Source organism: Mytilus galloprovincialis, chromosome 9, assembly GCF_965363235.1.
Source record: "Mytilus galloprovincialis chromosome 9, xbMytGall1.hap1.1, whole genome shotgun sequence".
Classification (NCBI taxonomy): Eukaryota; Metazoa; Mollusca; class Bivalvia; order Mytilida; family Mytilidae; genus Mytilus; species Mytilus galloprovincialis.
The window spans coordinates 49899637-49917712 of record NC_134846.1 but is presented as its reverse complement, the minus strand read 5'-3'; the positions used below and the strand labels follow the sequence as shown (position 1 = coordinate 49917712).

Sequence of the window (18076 nt, the reverse complement as noted above, 5' to 3'; positions counted from 1 at the left end):
TCTATAACAATACATACAAAAAAGAAAAACAACAAATACGACAGACAGCAACACACCACACTTATTGATTCATATAGTCCTGGCTTGGAAGAGGGTTATACAGAAGGTGTCTGGATTTGATATGTTATTTAGTGCTCAACCGTCTCCTTAAATTGGAACAGCTATGTAAAAAATTCAGCTTTGATGAAAGAGTATTGTACAGTAGAAAATATTGGTTGCGATATAACGCATAATGATAATGAACCCGTTCGATTTGTGACGGGATATCATGCTGAATCTAGTAATGGAGTTCTTGGGTTTGAATAATCGGGTCATGCTACATACTTTTATTTAAAAATGTAATTAACTGCTTCCGTACTAATTACGCAAGCATTTAATATAAAGATAAAAACAGTAGTGGTCTCTTGCCAAAACAACACGACTTAGTGGCGAAATAAGTATTTTTGTGATCTTTAGAAACTGTGAAAAAAACTAACACTCTTTATCCCTCAGACAAACTAGACGATAGATGGATTTGGTTTTGAAGGGGTGTTTATGGTCATATAGCGGTTCAATTGTTTTGGTTCTTATACATAAATGTTTTTGAAATGTTCAACTTTGAGAATTGATGAAGGCAAAACCCGATGTTCACTACGAACACATTATTTACAATATTTGAATTGGACATTGAAGATCTAATAAAAATATAAAATTAGACAAATATATGCAAACTGTTCTAAAAGTACCACCCAGGTCAGTTTGTACTCAGTATCTGTTTGATACTAATTTTATTGATAGATAAATCTATTGCAATTCCTTTATAGAATTTATTGTGTTAACTCTTGAAGGTTTATATGTGTACAATAGAATCAATGTTTAAAATGTAAGACGATACACGAAAAAGGAAATGCCATTGTAACCTTTTGACTTAAACAAATTTATAAAAAGTCTTTTTACTTTCTCTTCTATAAACATATAAAAAAAGAATAAATGAGTTTTAATTCTAATCATAAGAAATATTATGCTGATTAATTTTAATAGTAAGCTTCTCCTCACTTAAATATCACTGCTCTGTCCCAAATTAGATCTCTTCTAAGCTAAATCATATACTCAAATAATCATAATATTTGGTTAAAATAGAAACATGTGTAATTTACGCTGTAATAAAATGTTTTATTTGTAATGGCTAGTTTATATTCCCATTGTCAAGTGGTCATATCGTTCACACAACATCTTAAAGATAAACAAGACGGAAACCGGTACAGAAAAGATAAAGATACGAGGAATGACCCATGGAAGCAACGTTAACCCATATCATCACCTTGTTCAACAGATAAATTAAAATTTCCGAATCTAGAATAAGAATGTTTAAAAGGAAAATTTCAGTTTTGAAGAATGAATTATTTTTTCCCCCAAAATCTTTATATAAAGAACATTATTTCAGGTTATTCAAAATGAAAAAGCTGTCAAAAAATACGTGCCCGATTCTGAATATTATTTGATAATCTAAACCAACCAGATGTACAATTTTAGATAAATCTTGCGTGCATGACATTTTATAAAAATATTAACAATTAAAAAAAGAAACAAAAAACTTAATATTCATTCTGGTGGTGTTGTAAATTACGCACACAATGTTTCGTTATATCCTACGTCATATGCTGCGAAATGACTTTTATTCTTTGGGTTCCAATTTTCGTTTGTTTTGTGGCTTGCTGCAATCACGAATGTAAGTGTCCAACGAATTATAACTGTTGTCTGATTTAAAACATGGAAATAACCTCATATAGGTTTGGCTACAGGTATACGGGCTACTAATCTAGAAAATACATCTAATATATCAGCTCTATGATCTAAATATACAACTTCAGACCGTTTTTGATCTTATACAAATCGAGACAGTACGATTTTCAACCTTATAATTCGCATGCAAAATAAATTTTGATCGATGAAAGGTAGATTTCTGTTGATGATATGCGATGATGAAGTGTTTATTGTATTAACATAATTTCTTTTGAACTTGCTTATTTATTTTTTTATAAGTACATTTAAAGCAATTTCGTATGTAACAGTGATGATTGAAATTGGGAATGTGTCAAAGAGATAACAACCCGACTAAGTCAACATTGTTCGTCATGTGACATGTTTATGGTACAACTAATACCGCTGATGATGGTTAATCTGTTGACCAGTCTATCATTTCTGACTACACGAGTGCAACAACTAAAATGTTGACTTTGCATTTTCCTTCAATCGGGACAAGTTGTACGAGTATGTGAATCAGCCTGTTTCATATATTTACGAAATTAACTATGCTATTAAAAAATTATGAATGTAGTTACTGATGAAACACGAACAAGGGAGTGAAAATGGACACCTGATTTTGCAATGTCCCGCAAATTATTATAAATCAACAAAATATTAATTTTAAGAATATTTGTTTTTCTGAAGTCTTTATTCGATTTTTTTCTTCAGATACTGAAATAAACGAGTTTAAGACAATAATAATAATTATTAGCACAAACACATTTACATTAAATGGTTATGGCATACAAAATTAAGAAAATAAACCGACAATAGTTAAATTGATTATAATTATATTAGAGTGACAGTGGTATTCACAGCGAAGAAGAAAAAGACTATAAATATCAACAATTAGCACATTATCAATCTTCATGAACAATTAAATAAAGAACACAAACAAAAATTAGGTTGCATATTAAAAGCAATACAAGTTATACAGATGTTCTCAATTTAAGTACCCAGACATATATAACTTTTGTTCAAATAACGAAATTGATATGTATAAAAGTACTTTCTCAGCAGTTTAACAGCTAAACCCCATTTCAAACGAAATAAAATACATTTATCAATGCTAAGGCTTCAATATAAATTCATACAGTTTAAACGTATTTTTCATCTTTCTTTACATATAGATTTAGTATAGCCACTTTACTTTCCTATAGCGGCTCGCTGCTGTTTTCTTATGTTCCCATAAAAATGACATTGTAATATCAGCTCATGAAAAAAATTTCATCTATTTTACGTTCTCCTATGCCAAACATTTATGTATAAATGTAAGTATATCTTATCGTGAGCCGGAAGTCAAAATTATGTCAAGATATTTTAGATAAATGATAAATATTGAACTGTATGTCATAGCGCAAAGCTTTGTAAATAAATATAATATTACCTAGGAGACAATGTGTCCTACTTTTACAGTTGATAAGTGTAAGAATCACGTTATCATATAAATACTAAAATAGTGTATAATAGTTACAGATTGAACAATTGTATGACCAGTTGAACTATCATGGTAGGTTCATATTGTATTATTGTAACAATTATTTTTTTTATCAAAACTGTAAACATATGAAGACAAAGAGGTTCATTGAGACATTTCTGTAGATTCGTCTGTTATATTATATTCAACTTTTTGTAAGTACATGAGATAAATATCAGATCATGTATTGGTAAACACTTTTATTTTATCTTGTTGTGGCTTGATTTGAATTTTTCGAAGACGTTTTGCTCGAATCGTTGTAGATTGTAATGTTTAAAATAACCAGTATTACAAAGATAAAATAGCACATTCATTTTATTCAACTAAAAAATATTATAAAAGTGTAAAAAAACCTTCAGATTATATTACGTCACTTCCGGTTGCATCCGAACAAGAGTCGAAACTATATTTTTTTGAATGTGACAAGTGTATGAAAATATTCTTACATTTCATAGTAGTAAAATACTTCTGAGTCATACACATATATCTTTGGTGTTTTAAGCACAATTTGTTTTCAATTTGGTCATTCTATAAAATATTTTGGAAATTTGAGGTTACATTTTTACCCAAGCTTGTACACAGGAAAAAAAGTTGAACATTTGATAGGTTAACTTTCATTAATGATGTTTTCTTAAATGCATAAAATGTTATGTGAAATTTTGTCTATAGTACTAGACAGGATAAAGCTCCAATCATGCCACCGAAGTATTGCTTTATCTGAAACAAAGATCAATTTTTCAAAACTTTTTGAAAAGTGCAAATTTAACAAAAACTAATAAGGGAAAATCTCTATGACAAAGGTGCTATATCTAAATAAAGCAAATAAAATATTTTAAAACATTTGTATTTGTTTGAAGAAGAAGAATACATGTTTTAAGCGTGTAATGCTATATTACATACTGCTTGCATGTTAATCTACGTTCGGGCTTTATTACATTTTTGTTCATTTCCGGATTGTCAGCTCAACAGCTTTTAAGATTATTCGGACTCCAGCTTTTATAATCGAAATGTGTATATGCTGCACTAAACTCGATATTTGTTTGTATTATTTAAATGGATTTTTATATATTATGCATTTATAAATAATTGCTGTCATCCTATGTATAAAAATCTCACGCTAGGAGCGGAGGGTAAACTGTAATGGGTTTTGTGTCTGTTCGTATGTGTGTCATTTTGCACTCATTTTTTGTAAAAAGGAATGCTATGATTTAACGTATAACCACTTAATGATGTCAAGTCGTCCCATGTAATCGATTTTCATATTCCATATATGATGGGCAGTCAAGTAGCGTTGTTTTGAACTAAATAAACCCCATTGGATATTTAAAGTTTCATTATATATTTCTCATATTTTTTTGTCTGTCACTTCTTCTCGTTGACGACACTTTTGATAATACCCGATGGTTAAGAAACTTTACCTGACATATTCTAAGCTTCTTTGTATAGGAATTATTTGTGTTTGGCATTCAAATTAGATTTTATTTTATTTCAAACCCTACTTTATAGCTAGTAACATCGATCTTTGCAAAAACAGAATGTATCAAAGGACACAAATATGTTGCCTTGTTTTTTTAAATATCTTCAAAATTAGGAAACCGATAATTCGGGTCGAATTTAGTTTTGTTATTCGTACCTTCGGATTTGTTGACAATCTGACGTGATAAAGAGGAATATGTAAGTTTAAGACGGACAATTGGACAGGTAAACTATGAGATTACAGCATTCCACTAAGACTGTAACATGGGTATTATAGATTTGATATGGCAGGCCCACCGTATTATTTATTACAACGTTGATGTTTTCTCGTCCATTTGATAAGACAGTAATCTTTTATGCAAATTGTCCTTCTGGCAGCTCTATGTACTAAACTGCAAAAAGGGTAAATATTTTTGATAATTCTAAGCTACTATAGCTTGCTTTATAGATCATCATAACCCTATGTTCATTAGGTTGACGTTTTTGACGTCTAACAAGTCTGCAATCAATGGCATTGAGGCATGCGAAATTCTAACATTAAGACAAAACAAATTCACGTATCAATTACAAGTACAGGAAATCAAAGGCTTTGTATTGAATGTACCAAAATGCTATGTTCTATAATCTACTTTTATATATAAAGAGACTTTTGATTGCGGAGTTTGTAAACTGCACTTTGGAGCGACATGCTTGTACTTGGTCAGTTAAGTGAAAAACTAGAAATATATTAATCGTTCCAATTCGTGAAAAATTTGACTGTATTATGTTTAATGTTTTCTTAACGCCACAAAATAATCGAAAAGCAGTTGCTCTAGCACAAATTATACCGATTGTGAGCTTAGTTTTACTTTCTTTAGTATAGCCTCTTAAATGACCGAGAACAAAATTTTCCTACCACAAGGTACAGACGTAGCATGGAAGCAAGTTTTCTTTATGCCAAGAAATGCACCTACAATGTTGTGGTCATGATAAACGTATTGAGTGTTGGTGTTTTTAAAGGGCTATTTGTATTATATTACTGTCATGTAATGTTGTCATTTTAGTGTTATATTTACATTGCTTTAAAAGCGCGAGGTTTGGCTAGCCACAAAACCAAGTTCAATCCACCATCTTTTCTTAAAATGTACTGTACTATTATAGTGTTTCTGTTGTTTCGTTGTTTCCTCTTATAGTTGATATGTTTCCCTCGGTTTAGTCTGTAACCCAGATTTTTTTCTCTCAATCGAATTATGATTTTCGAACAGCGGTATACTACTGTTGCCTTCGGGTAGCACTTACTTCGTAATTGTTATGACGAAAAGATAAAACATTCTTTACAAATACATATTGATAGGAACATGATGCACCAATCACCTCGAATAACCATACTGTCAGATCATTCGTATATATATATTTCCTCGCTGTATGGTATTTTTCAAATTTGAAAACCCACTGAAGCAAATAAAATGTCAGCCACGCCCATCAAAACCAACTTGTGTTAAATTAAAAAATATCAAAATAGCGTACGCGTGTATATAAACTGAAACTAATATTTTCGCAACTTTATTTGAGGTATTTTCTTCCTGAACTACTAGATAATGTTATTGTGGCTATGCAACTTTTTTTTTTAAAATCAAAGTCATTCATACATACCTGGCTTTTAAATGGTTTTGGTTAAATCATTGTTGATGAAAATTAACCCATTATCCCAGGATGGAGATTTTGTATTTACGAATGAACACATAAACACCCTAAATTTGCAAGGTTTTTTTTCAATAACATATACATATAACTTAATACATTGTGCGATATAAATATATATTTTTTATCTTCTTACAGGACCTTTTTCCTCGGTTTGTTGGAATCTTGATGCTGTTTGTTCTGTATATAGCAGTGGGTGTTAAAGGTATGTTTTCATCATTGATATAGCTATTGTCTGTCTATAAAATATTGTAATGTTTGAATTTTGCAGACTTAATTCTTCTCCGTTTTTGTCTTGCTCTCGAAACTTAACCTGTTTGCGGCAATGTAAACAACATGTCAGCTGATAGTATCTTAATTTGAATTATGTTCGACTTCTTTGAATAGGATTTCAAAAGTTATATTTTCGCTGGTTATTCATTCAGGAAGGTAAAATGGGGATAATAAACAGCAGTTATACTTTTACTAATGGTTGGCGTCCGTTTTGCTATGCTAGAATCATAAATACGAATCCATTTTCAGTTGGAATAGAATACTTTCTCCATTGTCTCGTAATGAGGAGTGTCACGCTCTATACACACGTTTTAGATAAAATCTTTCAACTCTCAGTATGGGAACTGTTGCGTTGAAAACATACTGCTTTTATTTTACATACCCACCTGTCGAGTGGCAGTTAAAAAATCGTTCGTTCCATTCGCGCCAAACTTTTGTATTACATGTTTAATAATTCTCATCGTGAACATTATATCTGTTCATATAAGATATTAGACAACGACCTTTATAACGAAGGCGCTGAATCGTTACCAGCAACTACAGTTACCGGCTACTGCTGTATGAAAATCCTCCTCCATGCGCATCCTGACTCAATAAAAGGAAGCATGTTTAATCCCGCTATATTCTGTATGTGCCTGTTTAATCTAAGAACATACAGATTGTAATTCAGTTTGTTAATGTATATTATATTTTTCTTTCGATTCTTACTTTGTACATACATTGATCCGTTCGTTTTCAACTTTTGAATTGATTTACATTTGTTATTTTGAGGACTATTATATCATGTTATGAGGGAGGGGTTTTGCTCATTGTTGAAAGGCGTACGGTGACCTATTGTTGTTTAGTACAACGCAATTCGGTCTCTTGTTGAAATGTGTCTCATTGACAATCACACAACATCTTGTAATTCTGTTTAAGAAATAATGGTTGCAAGCTTTATACTTTATTGTAGTTTTAACATGGTTAGGCATTATATTCTTGATTATTATTGCCCGAGCGATAGTGTTAATAAGTGTCGAGCGTTTGTGTAGGCTCTTCCATTAACCTCCTTTTTTGTTTGTAAACGAGCAAACGACTGGCAATGTCATTTTCAGAGGGAGGAGTTTTGAACAACCAGCATGAACGGTTGTCGTATCTAGGTCAAATATGTCAATTTCAAATTGCAACACATTTCAAAGTCATGATAAATGAATAAGTAACAACATGTGCATCATTTAAGAGTTTGGAAGTGTTTTAAGTTAGTGAAATATTTTAAATCATGCCAATATGATGAAATTCATTATTCTGCAGTAGTCAATATACGCATGTGCAAACAAATTTTATTCGATTTAGAGCATGGGTTCATTCACAAGGCGAGAGAAGCACATAATATTAGAATTTGGCATAAATCTTTATTCAAAGGATTTATCTTCCCCCAGGAATAGATCACCTAGCTTTTTGACAACATTTTTAAGAATTCTGGGTCTCAATGCTCTTCAACTTTATTCTTTTTTCGGCGTTTTGAAATATTATGATACCAGTGTCACTGATAGTTTTATTTAAGACGAAACGCACGTCTGTTGTACAAAATGATTATCCTGGTATCTATAATGAGTTTAATTACAACATTATTTCTATAAGATTACAGTGAATCTTTGAAATAGAAGAGGAGTGAAAGATACCAGAGGGACTCGCAAACTCATAGATCAAATATAAGCTAACAATTTAACACTCCCAATACGCATATCACCGCTTGTTTTGGTTTGTCTGCTTTAGCACTAATTCAATTGGTTGATAATGCTCGTTGTAAGTCTTGTTTATGTATTTTGTGTTCAAAATGTTTATCCGCGTGCGTCTTTGATTAACTAAATTGACCTCTGTTATTGCTCTTAGTATAATTTTTCAGCTACAATTAAAATGAAAAAGAATACAATAATTCTTTGAACGAATAAAGATCATGCTGTAATACAAGGTCCATAACAAACCTAAAACTCAACCTGTTTACAAAGTTCAAATCAAGACCTTGCTTCATGAACTAGGGAACTACAATAGTTTTAATAAATGTTTTTCGTCCAAAAAATACATGAAATATTTGTCACGGCCGTTAAACAACCAACAGGGAAACAACAGTCTCTTTAAATTCCAATTTACAAAAGAATTTACACGATTGCTTGTTGTTATCTCTTCATTTGTTCATATACAATATATATTTGAAATAAATCAGAATCTAAAAGACTATGGTTAATCTAATTGTTCGTACACCAAAACGAAAATAATGGAACTTTATGGTTTGAATTTCTATAGTTAAGAACGTTTTAAACCAATCACAACGTTTTGGTGTACACTTTCGGAAATATCCCCAAGATTGTATTAGATTTTTAAAGGGCTACGTGTTGAAGGTCGTACCTTGATATATAATGGTTTACTTTTATAAATTGTTACTTGGATGGAGAGTTGTCTCTTTGGCACTCATACCACATCTTTTTATATCTGTTAACACGCCAATATTTGAAACTATTTTGAAATCTCCTATTCTTAACCACGATTTAGAATGATGTTTAAACTAAAACATTATATGCTATATATTTTAGGAGTAACATTCGATGCAGCCTGCAACGGTACCGGAGTCGGAAATTGTTCAGACAGTAACACCATATGTGACGCTAAATCCCACAAATGTGCATGTAGTACCACTTCTTATAAAACAAATGCTACAACATGTGTCAAAAGTAAGATCTGTAAGCTAGCTGTCTCATTGACATGTGTCCCTGGTTCTCATATTTTTTCTCTCATTTAAACCAACAAACTTTCAGTATATTCACGTGACATGCAAATTTACGAATATGAAAAAGACAACAAACTCTGAAAAGATCATAATGTTATCAAATGTAGATTTAAATTGATAAGACGAAAAAGAATATTCTAAATTATATTATACGTAAAGACTATCAGCTTATTGATTTGACTTACTACGTTAAAGGATAATGCTAAGACACCGGGGAAATCATCAATAATATGGGTTTATGTCTAATTAATACACAATTATTGTCTTTTTACTACAATATTCACAAACGTCATACACAATTCTAAAGTTAAACTGGGAACCTCATATAAAGGTTTAGAAATTTAATTCAGAATAAAATATTTTCATTTTAGAAATTGCTTTGAATGGTTCATGTTCAAATACACCGACTGATCAGTGTGCAGACTCTAACGCAGTATGCGATGCCACTAAACATACATGCGGATGCAAGTCAACCCATTTTGTAAATACGACTGGAGCCTGTCAACTACGTAATTCTTTCTGAAAGCATAGTATTATGGATTGAAAATCATTGTTTATGCAAATTTATTCTGTGTTACATATAAAGTTTCATGCCAGAAAGGAAATATTTGATTCTTTGTAATTTTCTGAAAACTTCGACATGGCCAACATTTTGTCCGGAAATAAAAAAAATTATTATGCAATTATTTAAGTACAGATACCAACTTTCTATTGTATAAATTGTACCAAAATAATATACGTTGACATTTACAGAACACTTGAACTGTTCAAATCACATGACTTCAATTGTAGTGGCATGTTGACATTCGTGAAATTCAAAGTCAAGGCAAATTTCAAGTTGATCGGAAATGCATCCTGTTAAATTATTGTTTTAACAATTTTGATAGAATTTCACAGCTTCATTTATGTTTGGTCAAATGAATATCATTCTTACGTAGTTATCACAGGTCCCTATTTTCTTGAAATACTAAAATCAAAATTTGTAAGAAGAAAACCCAAAAATTTCATTTTATACAAATCATTAAAATTGTGTTTTCTAACGTTTTCCGAATGATATTTTAATGTCTTCGACTGATAAGATTGATATCCAGATAGTATTCACAATATGTATTGGTAAGATTTAAAAATTGTATTTACAGTAAATTTCAGCCAGCACATGTTTTACTAACTCACTCGTCTTTTAAATTGGGACAGCACATTACAAATATTGGGCAAGGTTGTTAAGCTCGTTCAGACGGATAACACAGTTTAGTACAATTATCATAGTACAGGTACCAGTGTCAGAGATTGTACAGACAGTAAAATGTAAAATCACAAAAATACTGAACTCCGAGGAAAATTCAAAACGGAAAGTTCCTAATCAAATGGCAAAATCAAAAGCTCAAACACCTCAAACGAATGGATTACAACTGTCATATTTTATCTTGGTGCAGGCATTTTCTAAGGTAGAAAATGGTGGATTAAATCTTGTTTTAAAACTAGCTAAACCTCACACTTTTATAACAGTCGCATCACTTGCCATTATATTGACAATTATGTGTGAACAAAACAAACAGACAAAATAGGTAAAATTATCAAAAATAAGGGTAACATCATTTATGACGCTACTTCCAACAAATGTGCATGTCATACCATTCGTATAAAAAAATGCTATCTATTTTCAAGAGTAGCATTCGATGCAGGTTGTAAAGGTACCGGCGTCGGAGATTGTACAGACAGTAACAACATATGTGACACTAATTCCCACAAATGTGCATGTAGTACAACTTCTTATAAAAAAAATGCTACAACATGTGCCACAAGTAAGAGTTGTTGGCTAGCTGCCTTCTTTATATATATCCCTGATCCTCAAATTTTTTTTGTATTTTAACCAAGAAACTTTCAATATATACACATTGTATTCGAATGTACAAATATAAAAAATACTACAAACTTTCAAAAGATCATGATGTTAACGCATATTGATTAAAATAAACGGGATTGGAACGAATATTCTAATTTACATTATACGTAAACACTATTAGTTTATTGACTTAACTTACAGAGTTGCAGGATAATGCTAAGAAACAAGGGAAAATTATGAGTAATATTGGTGTATGTCTAGTCAATACATTATTATTGCCTTTATACTACAATGTTAATCAACGTCATACCCATTTCTAAAGTTAAATTGACAATTCTATACAGTGTCTTAGAAATTTAATTCAGAATAAGTTATTTGCATTTCAGAAATTGCTTTAGCTGGAGCATGTACAGCTTCACCGGCTGGTCAGTGTGCAGACCCTCAAGCAGAATGCAATGCCACTAAACATACATGCGGATGCAAGTCCACCCATTTTGTTAATAAGACTGGAGCCTGTCATCAAAGTATGAAAACATAGCATTATGGATAAATAATCGTTATACAAAGACAATCGCTGATACATGTCCAGTTCTATGTCAGGAAGAAAATATTTCTTTTCTTGTAATTTTCTGAAAACTTCAATGGGGCCAACACTTTAACCCGTTGTGAAAAAAAGAAGCAATTATCACACTTCTCATGTATTGTATTTATTATACCCAAATAGGTTGCGCTGACATTTAGCAAATACTGAATTGTTCAATTCACTTGACTTCAATAGTAGTGGCATGCTGACATTTGTTTCTAGACAATTAAATTAATGGCAAACTTCATGTGGATCGTTACGTACATCAATGTCAAATTTTTAAAATTTCACTCCTTAACTTGCGTCTTACGAATTTAAGGATTACTCTCATAACATTAAAGTATTTATTTTTTCTACAAGTATTTAACTCTACAAAATTATCTTTCCCGAATTTGGGCTTTACATTGTAGTACTGTCAAAAATAAAATGCCGTGTTCATAGTGTTTGCCTGACAAAATAAAACATGGATTCAAAACGTCAATTTGAAAGTCACCCTTATAATTTATGCCATTAGAAGTATTTCTAAAAACAAGAAATATATATTTTATTTTTTATTTCATAAAAGAAAAATAAGATTTCGAATTAAATTTTGAAAACGGTGTGAAAAACATTTAGATGACTTTTTACTAGAATTCATTTCATGAATATGGTTACCTCAATTCGGATTATGATAATAAAATGCTTCTGGATACAAACAGTCTTTGATATAACTTGTCTACCGATTCTTACAAATATGCTATCTTTCCAAACCATAGCTTATCTATAAAATATTTCTTAAACTATCGTTTTATTTAATGTTTTTTTGTTAGCAAAAACCTAAATGCGCATGGCTAATGGACCCCCGTTATCAAAAAAATATTTTGTGTTAAATTTTTTGTTATTAATTATCCTTTATATTTAATCCTATTCAACAACCGTTTGCTCTTATCCATACATTATTGCAGTAAATATTAGTGGTTTATATATAATACTTCACTTTTTTTAAATGCAAAAGCAATTAAAGCCAAAAGACTAAGTTTATTTTGAATAAAAAAAAATGAAGATGGTATTTAGTATAATGCTGGGTTTATATTAGAAACTAATAGAATCCCCCTGCTGATTTTATTAAGGATCTACCAATCTTGAGATTTTCTAAACGTCTTAAGAACAATTTTGTGTTTGGTTGGATGACCATTTACATTCGTTTGATCTGTTTGAGTTTATGATTTTGCCATTTGATTAGGAACTTTTTTCATTTCATATAAATCAAAAATCTAAAGGGATAATGTGATGCGAATGTCTAACAAATGAGAGGTTAAGCGCTATAAAACCAGGTTCAATCCACTATTTTCTATATTTGAAAATGCCTGTACCAAGTCAGGAACGTGACAGTTGTTGTCCATTCGTTTGATGTGTTTTATTATTTGATTTTGCCATTATGGACTTTCCGTTTTGAATTACCTCGGAGTTCATTATTTTTGTGATTTAACTTTATTTTAGCTGTCAAATTTATGTTCACCCATATAACTCAAATTCCGATACATTTTATTTCATAACAAATCTGAGCACTAGATTTGGAAACAACTTGGAATATACTACTTTATTACAGAAGTTGCATTTAACGCAACTTGTGTTGTCGCAGAGCCTGCAAAAGATCAATGTGTAGCCAACACCGAATGCAAAAATGCTGGTGTTACAGGAACTTATCAATGTCTGTGCAAAGCCACCCACTATGAATCCGCAGGATCTTGCGAACCAAGTAAGTTATTTACTTGTTTGTCATTAGAAACTAGAGGAACATTTATAACTTACCATGCTTACAACGCCATGCATAAAAAAACCCAAACAGACAAACAAACAATAGTACACAAAACACAACATTAAATATGTTATATTTACAAATGTAGACAGCTTGACGTACTATATGAGCACCGATTAAGTGTCCATAACCTAATTTCGAAATAAGTTAGTCTTTGTATTAGAGTACTGTCACATTGACACAGACGAAATATGTTCTGTTGGTTTTCAATTGCAGGGAAGAGTCCAAAAGTCAATTGTGCATCAGGTGAATGTGTAAGTCATGCTTCATGTGACTCTGGTACTAACAAATGTGTGTGTGATGCAGGTTATGATCCATCGCCAACCATCAGTCCTACCATGTGTAAGTTTAAGTTAGATTGAAATACATTGGTGACATTAGATCCAAATCCAACCACGTCGATATCACCGTAATATAAGGCAGTAAACTATGTCATATCTTATTTGTAAGTTAACTGTTATATTAAGTAAGCAAAATAAAAATTTCGAGAAAGAAATTCTCAAATATTTTACATCGTTTGAATACAAGGAGAAACCTAGTTGAATACATAAATAAAGGCAACAGTAGTATACCGCTGTTCAAAACTCATAAATCCATGGAAAAAAAACTAAATCGGGGTAACAAACTAAAACTGAGGGAAAAGCATTAAATATAAGAGGAGAACAACGACACAACATTAAAATGTAACACACACAGAAACGGACTAAGCATCAGACAAAATCCTATGAGAATAAAAATATAACATCAAAACTAAATACTTTCCTAGTGTGATAAAATTTAGTAAATGTTTTGACTAGTTTTTGATATCGAAAACCGTGGTGTAATAATTTTTCAGTAATACACAAATTTCCATCGCTAAAATCTAATACGTTGTTTCATACACGAGCGAATCTTACAAGTTGACAAGGGAACGTCACCATCTAAAAATTGACAATTAACGGTAGGAAATGAAATAATCATCTATAAAATGTTGTATACGTATATCATCTATGTTCATTATTGAATTAAAAAAGGGTCAAAAGATTTCTTGTCAGCTGTTTTTCGTTTTATCCATTTCTAACAGTAAGTACGGAGTGAGACGTGGATGATATTTAGACACTCATTCCCATAAATAATTGACGGAGGATGATATTTAGGTCCTTTACAGAGGAATGATTTTAACTCTCGGTCACGAATGATTTGAATGATGTGATTCTCTCCTGTGAACATGGGAACTATGGGCTATAATTGAATTCGAGATAACTGCAATTACATGACGTAGGTGTATTGTTACTGATATTTACACCTTGTTATGACTTTCAAACTTTTAACATCTGAACATAGTTTTGTGTGAACGTAGCGCGCGTCTGACGTATAAAATATTTGTTCAACCTGTTACCTTTTGATGGCTATTATTCGTTTTTTTCTCTGTCCTATATTTTCTCCCATTTATCTGTTTATTTATTGTAACCCTGTCGTGTAATGTTGTAATTTTATGTTATGATTAACACTGCCATTAAAGCGGAAGGTTTGGCATACCACAAAACCTGGTTCAACCCACCATTTTTATAAAATGCCCTGTACCAAGTCAGGAAAATGGCCATTGTTACATTATAGTTCGTTTCTGTGTGTGTTACATTTCGGTGTTGTGTCTCTGGTGTGTCGTAGTTCTCTTATATTTGATACGTTTCCCTCAGTTTTAGTTTGTAGCCCGGATTTGTTTTTCTCTATCGATTTATGAATTTTGAACAGCGGTATACTTCTGTTGCATTTATTTACACACTCGACTATAATTAACACATATTTCCTAGTAGATGTTTTGTAAACATAACAAATAAGAGGGAGAGAGTTCTGTATGATCAAAATATCCATGAATTTGTTCTATTACAGAATGATCATAAAGATACCGGCAATATTTGTAAAATCAAAAACTTTATTGACATACTTGATTTTAATAAAATGCTTTTTTATGATCTTCAGTGCGATCAATTTAAGGACACAGCTTAAAATAACAATATGCCATTACAATTTGAACGATTTCATACTTAGGACTGCAATATATAATTGTGTAGCAATCCTCTAAAACTTCATGTAATTTGTTTACAGGTAATAACAAAGCATGGTTAACAGATAACGTCTGCCTTTGTTTTTTGAAATATAAATTAGGTCCGAAATATTTGAATGGTTGGTTTAAAGTTTTCTTTTATTGCGAATTTCTCTACGCCAATGAGAACGGTTTTTACGAACAGTTGTTAATAAATCTTCCTGCTTATTTGACGTGTTTTCCCGTTATTAACAACGACCAATAAAAGGGTGTCTTTTATGCGTAAATGTATCTTAATGTTTTATTTGTCTAGTATCTATGAACAAATTTTAAGATTTTATGAAAACGTAACCAGTTCGTTAAACAATTACGAAAATAAAAATGTTCTTGCAAATATGTCCAAATTTAGACATTCTAAAAAGAGTCAAAAATATAAAGTCCGTTTTTGCATTTCCCTGACCGAAAGGGCATTTAATCAGGTGTAAAAACAATATTGTATAATATTTATCTAAATCTAAGTTCTATTACTTTTTACAGGCAATGGTGTTGTCAAAGTCTTCACTCTGTCATACATGTACGTGGTACCCATCCTTGTATCCCTGAATTTTCTTCTACGATAAATGTTTCTCCTAGACCATTTTGAAATGTTTTGTTTTTCGTTTTAAGATTAGAATTTACAGTTTTCATATTTGAATTGTCAACTGTCTTTAAATCAACATGATGATCTGTGATACATTATATCTTAATGTTAATTGGTATTTGTTTCTGTTTGTGATTTTCATGTACTGATGACTTTCTGAAAAATACATTTTAATATGAATTATTTTATATTTGTACTATTTATATTATATAGTTCGAGTTAAAAAAATTGTTACAATTTGATCAAAATTTGAATATATTCCAAATTTATAAAAAATGTATTAGTTTAAAACGATTTCAATTTTCATCACATGATCTTATTGTTCAATCTATTTTGAAATAAGTTATATAATCGCTTTAATCAAAAGTTTAGGTAAATTGCAAGACATTTCGTCTTATTTTAAAAAGTGCTTTTTGTTAATTTTTTGGAATAACTATCACTGCAAAATAGGTACTTTGCGCTGATGCGACATAAATCAAACTTCAATCATAAATCGGGAAGTAATCAGTTGTATACATAAATAAAGGAAGATGTGGTGTGAGTGCCAATGAGACAACTCTCCATTCAAATAACAATTTTTTAAAAAGAAGACCATTATATTTATTTATCTATTATAAGTAAGGAGAGGTGAATTTCATTTTAAATTTTCAAAGGCTTCCCGTTTTGTTTTACATTTGTTGGTAATTCTACAATGGGCAACACTGAATTGGAAATCTTTTATATTATTTTGTGTTTATAATTGCGTATCTAAAAATTTCAAAATAGCTACAACTTTTATTAACTCTAGTTGTATAGGACTTATAAAACGTCGTTTAGAATTTTACCGCAACTAGATACTCGTTGTCCTACTGTTATTTTCCTTTTGTTGTAAATACATTCAATAACACCATAAGATACCTAATTAATCATATTGTCAATTAAAAAGTATGGTTAAATACTATATGCCTTAATCATGAATGTTTAGGAGTTTTACATTCAACTAAGATAGGGAACTTTTGATTATCTTACAATGTTAATGCTTATGAAAATTCTCGTTCAATGTTAAAACATAATGTTTAAAATGATGTGTTAATGTAGTAATTATTACGTTTATGTGCCGCATGTTAATGAAGGTTGTTATTGCAATACAACTTGATGTACGATTACGTAATAAACAAATTAAAAAAATATCATGTATTAACTTTTGTGTGCTTTCATGAATCAAAATGGGAACAAACTCTGAGTAGCAATAAACCTCAGAAGTATTATACCATGATCAAAAGATGAAGATGAAAACAAGACACTTTGACGAAATCAACAAGAAATACTATTAAAAATCCAGTAAATATTCCATAATATGTCAGTTTTCAGATGTTTGTTTTGTCAAAAATAAAAGTGGCCGTATCCGTGTTCATCCTGAACCTTTATACATGTTATGTATTATCATCGATTATAAATAAACTCATCAGAGATACCAGGACTAAATTTTATATATACGCCAGACGCGCGTTTCGTCTACAAAAGACTCATCAGTGACGCTCGAATTTAAAAAAAAGTAAAAAATAAAATAAAAAATAAAGCCAAATAAAGTACGAAGTTGAAGAGCATTTAAATATTAAGAATGAACACATATGCGGTCACTTCCATTTCAGTAATTAAGCATGACTTAATGATGCTAGTACCCAAATACATGAGCATTGTATTTGTCAAAGACAGCCCATTTTTATGTAACAGAAGCGGTCTACTTTCCAATAA

General features: G+C 30.9%; 1 protein-coding gene across 3 annotated transcripts; it reads left to right on the top strand.

Annotated features, from left to right (window-relative positions):
* Window positions 1-3169: 3169 nt before the first annotated feature.
* On the top strand, window positions 3170-17096 carry LOC143045198 (uncharacterized). Of its 3 annotated transcripts, XM_076217543.1 has the most exons (9): window positions 3175-3295; window positions 6557-6623; window positions 9262-9399; window positions 9827-9965; window positions 11121-11257; window positions 11685-11822; window positions 13470-13619; window positions 13896-14021; window positions 16240-17096. In XM_076217543.1, exons 1-9 carry the CDS (start codon window positions 3293-3295, stop codon window positions 16320-16322), a joined length of 981 nt encoding a protein of 326 aa, XP_076073658.1. In that variant the 5' UTR covers window positions 3175-3292; the 3' UTR covers window positions 16323-17096. The 3 variants fall into 3 exon arrangements, with proteins under 3 accessions (XP_076073660.1, XP_076073658.1, XP_076073659.1); XM_076217545.1 differs by lacking the exon at window positions 11685-11822 and having other exon boundaries at window positions 3170-3295; XM_076217544.1 differs by lacking the exon at window positions 11121-11257 and having other exon boundaries at window positions 3181-3295; window positions 9827-9964.
* The last annotated feature ends 980 nt before the right edge of the window (window positions 17097-18076 follow it).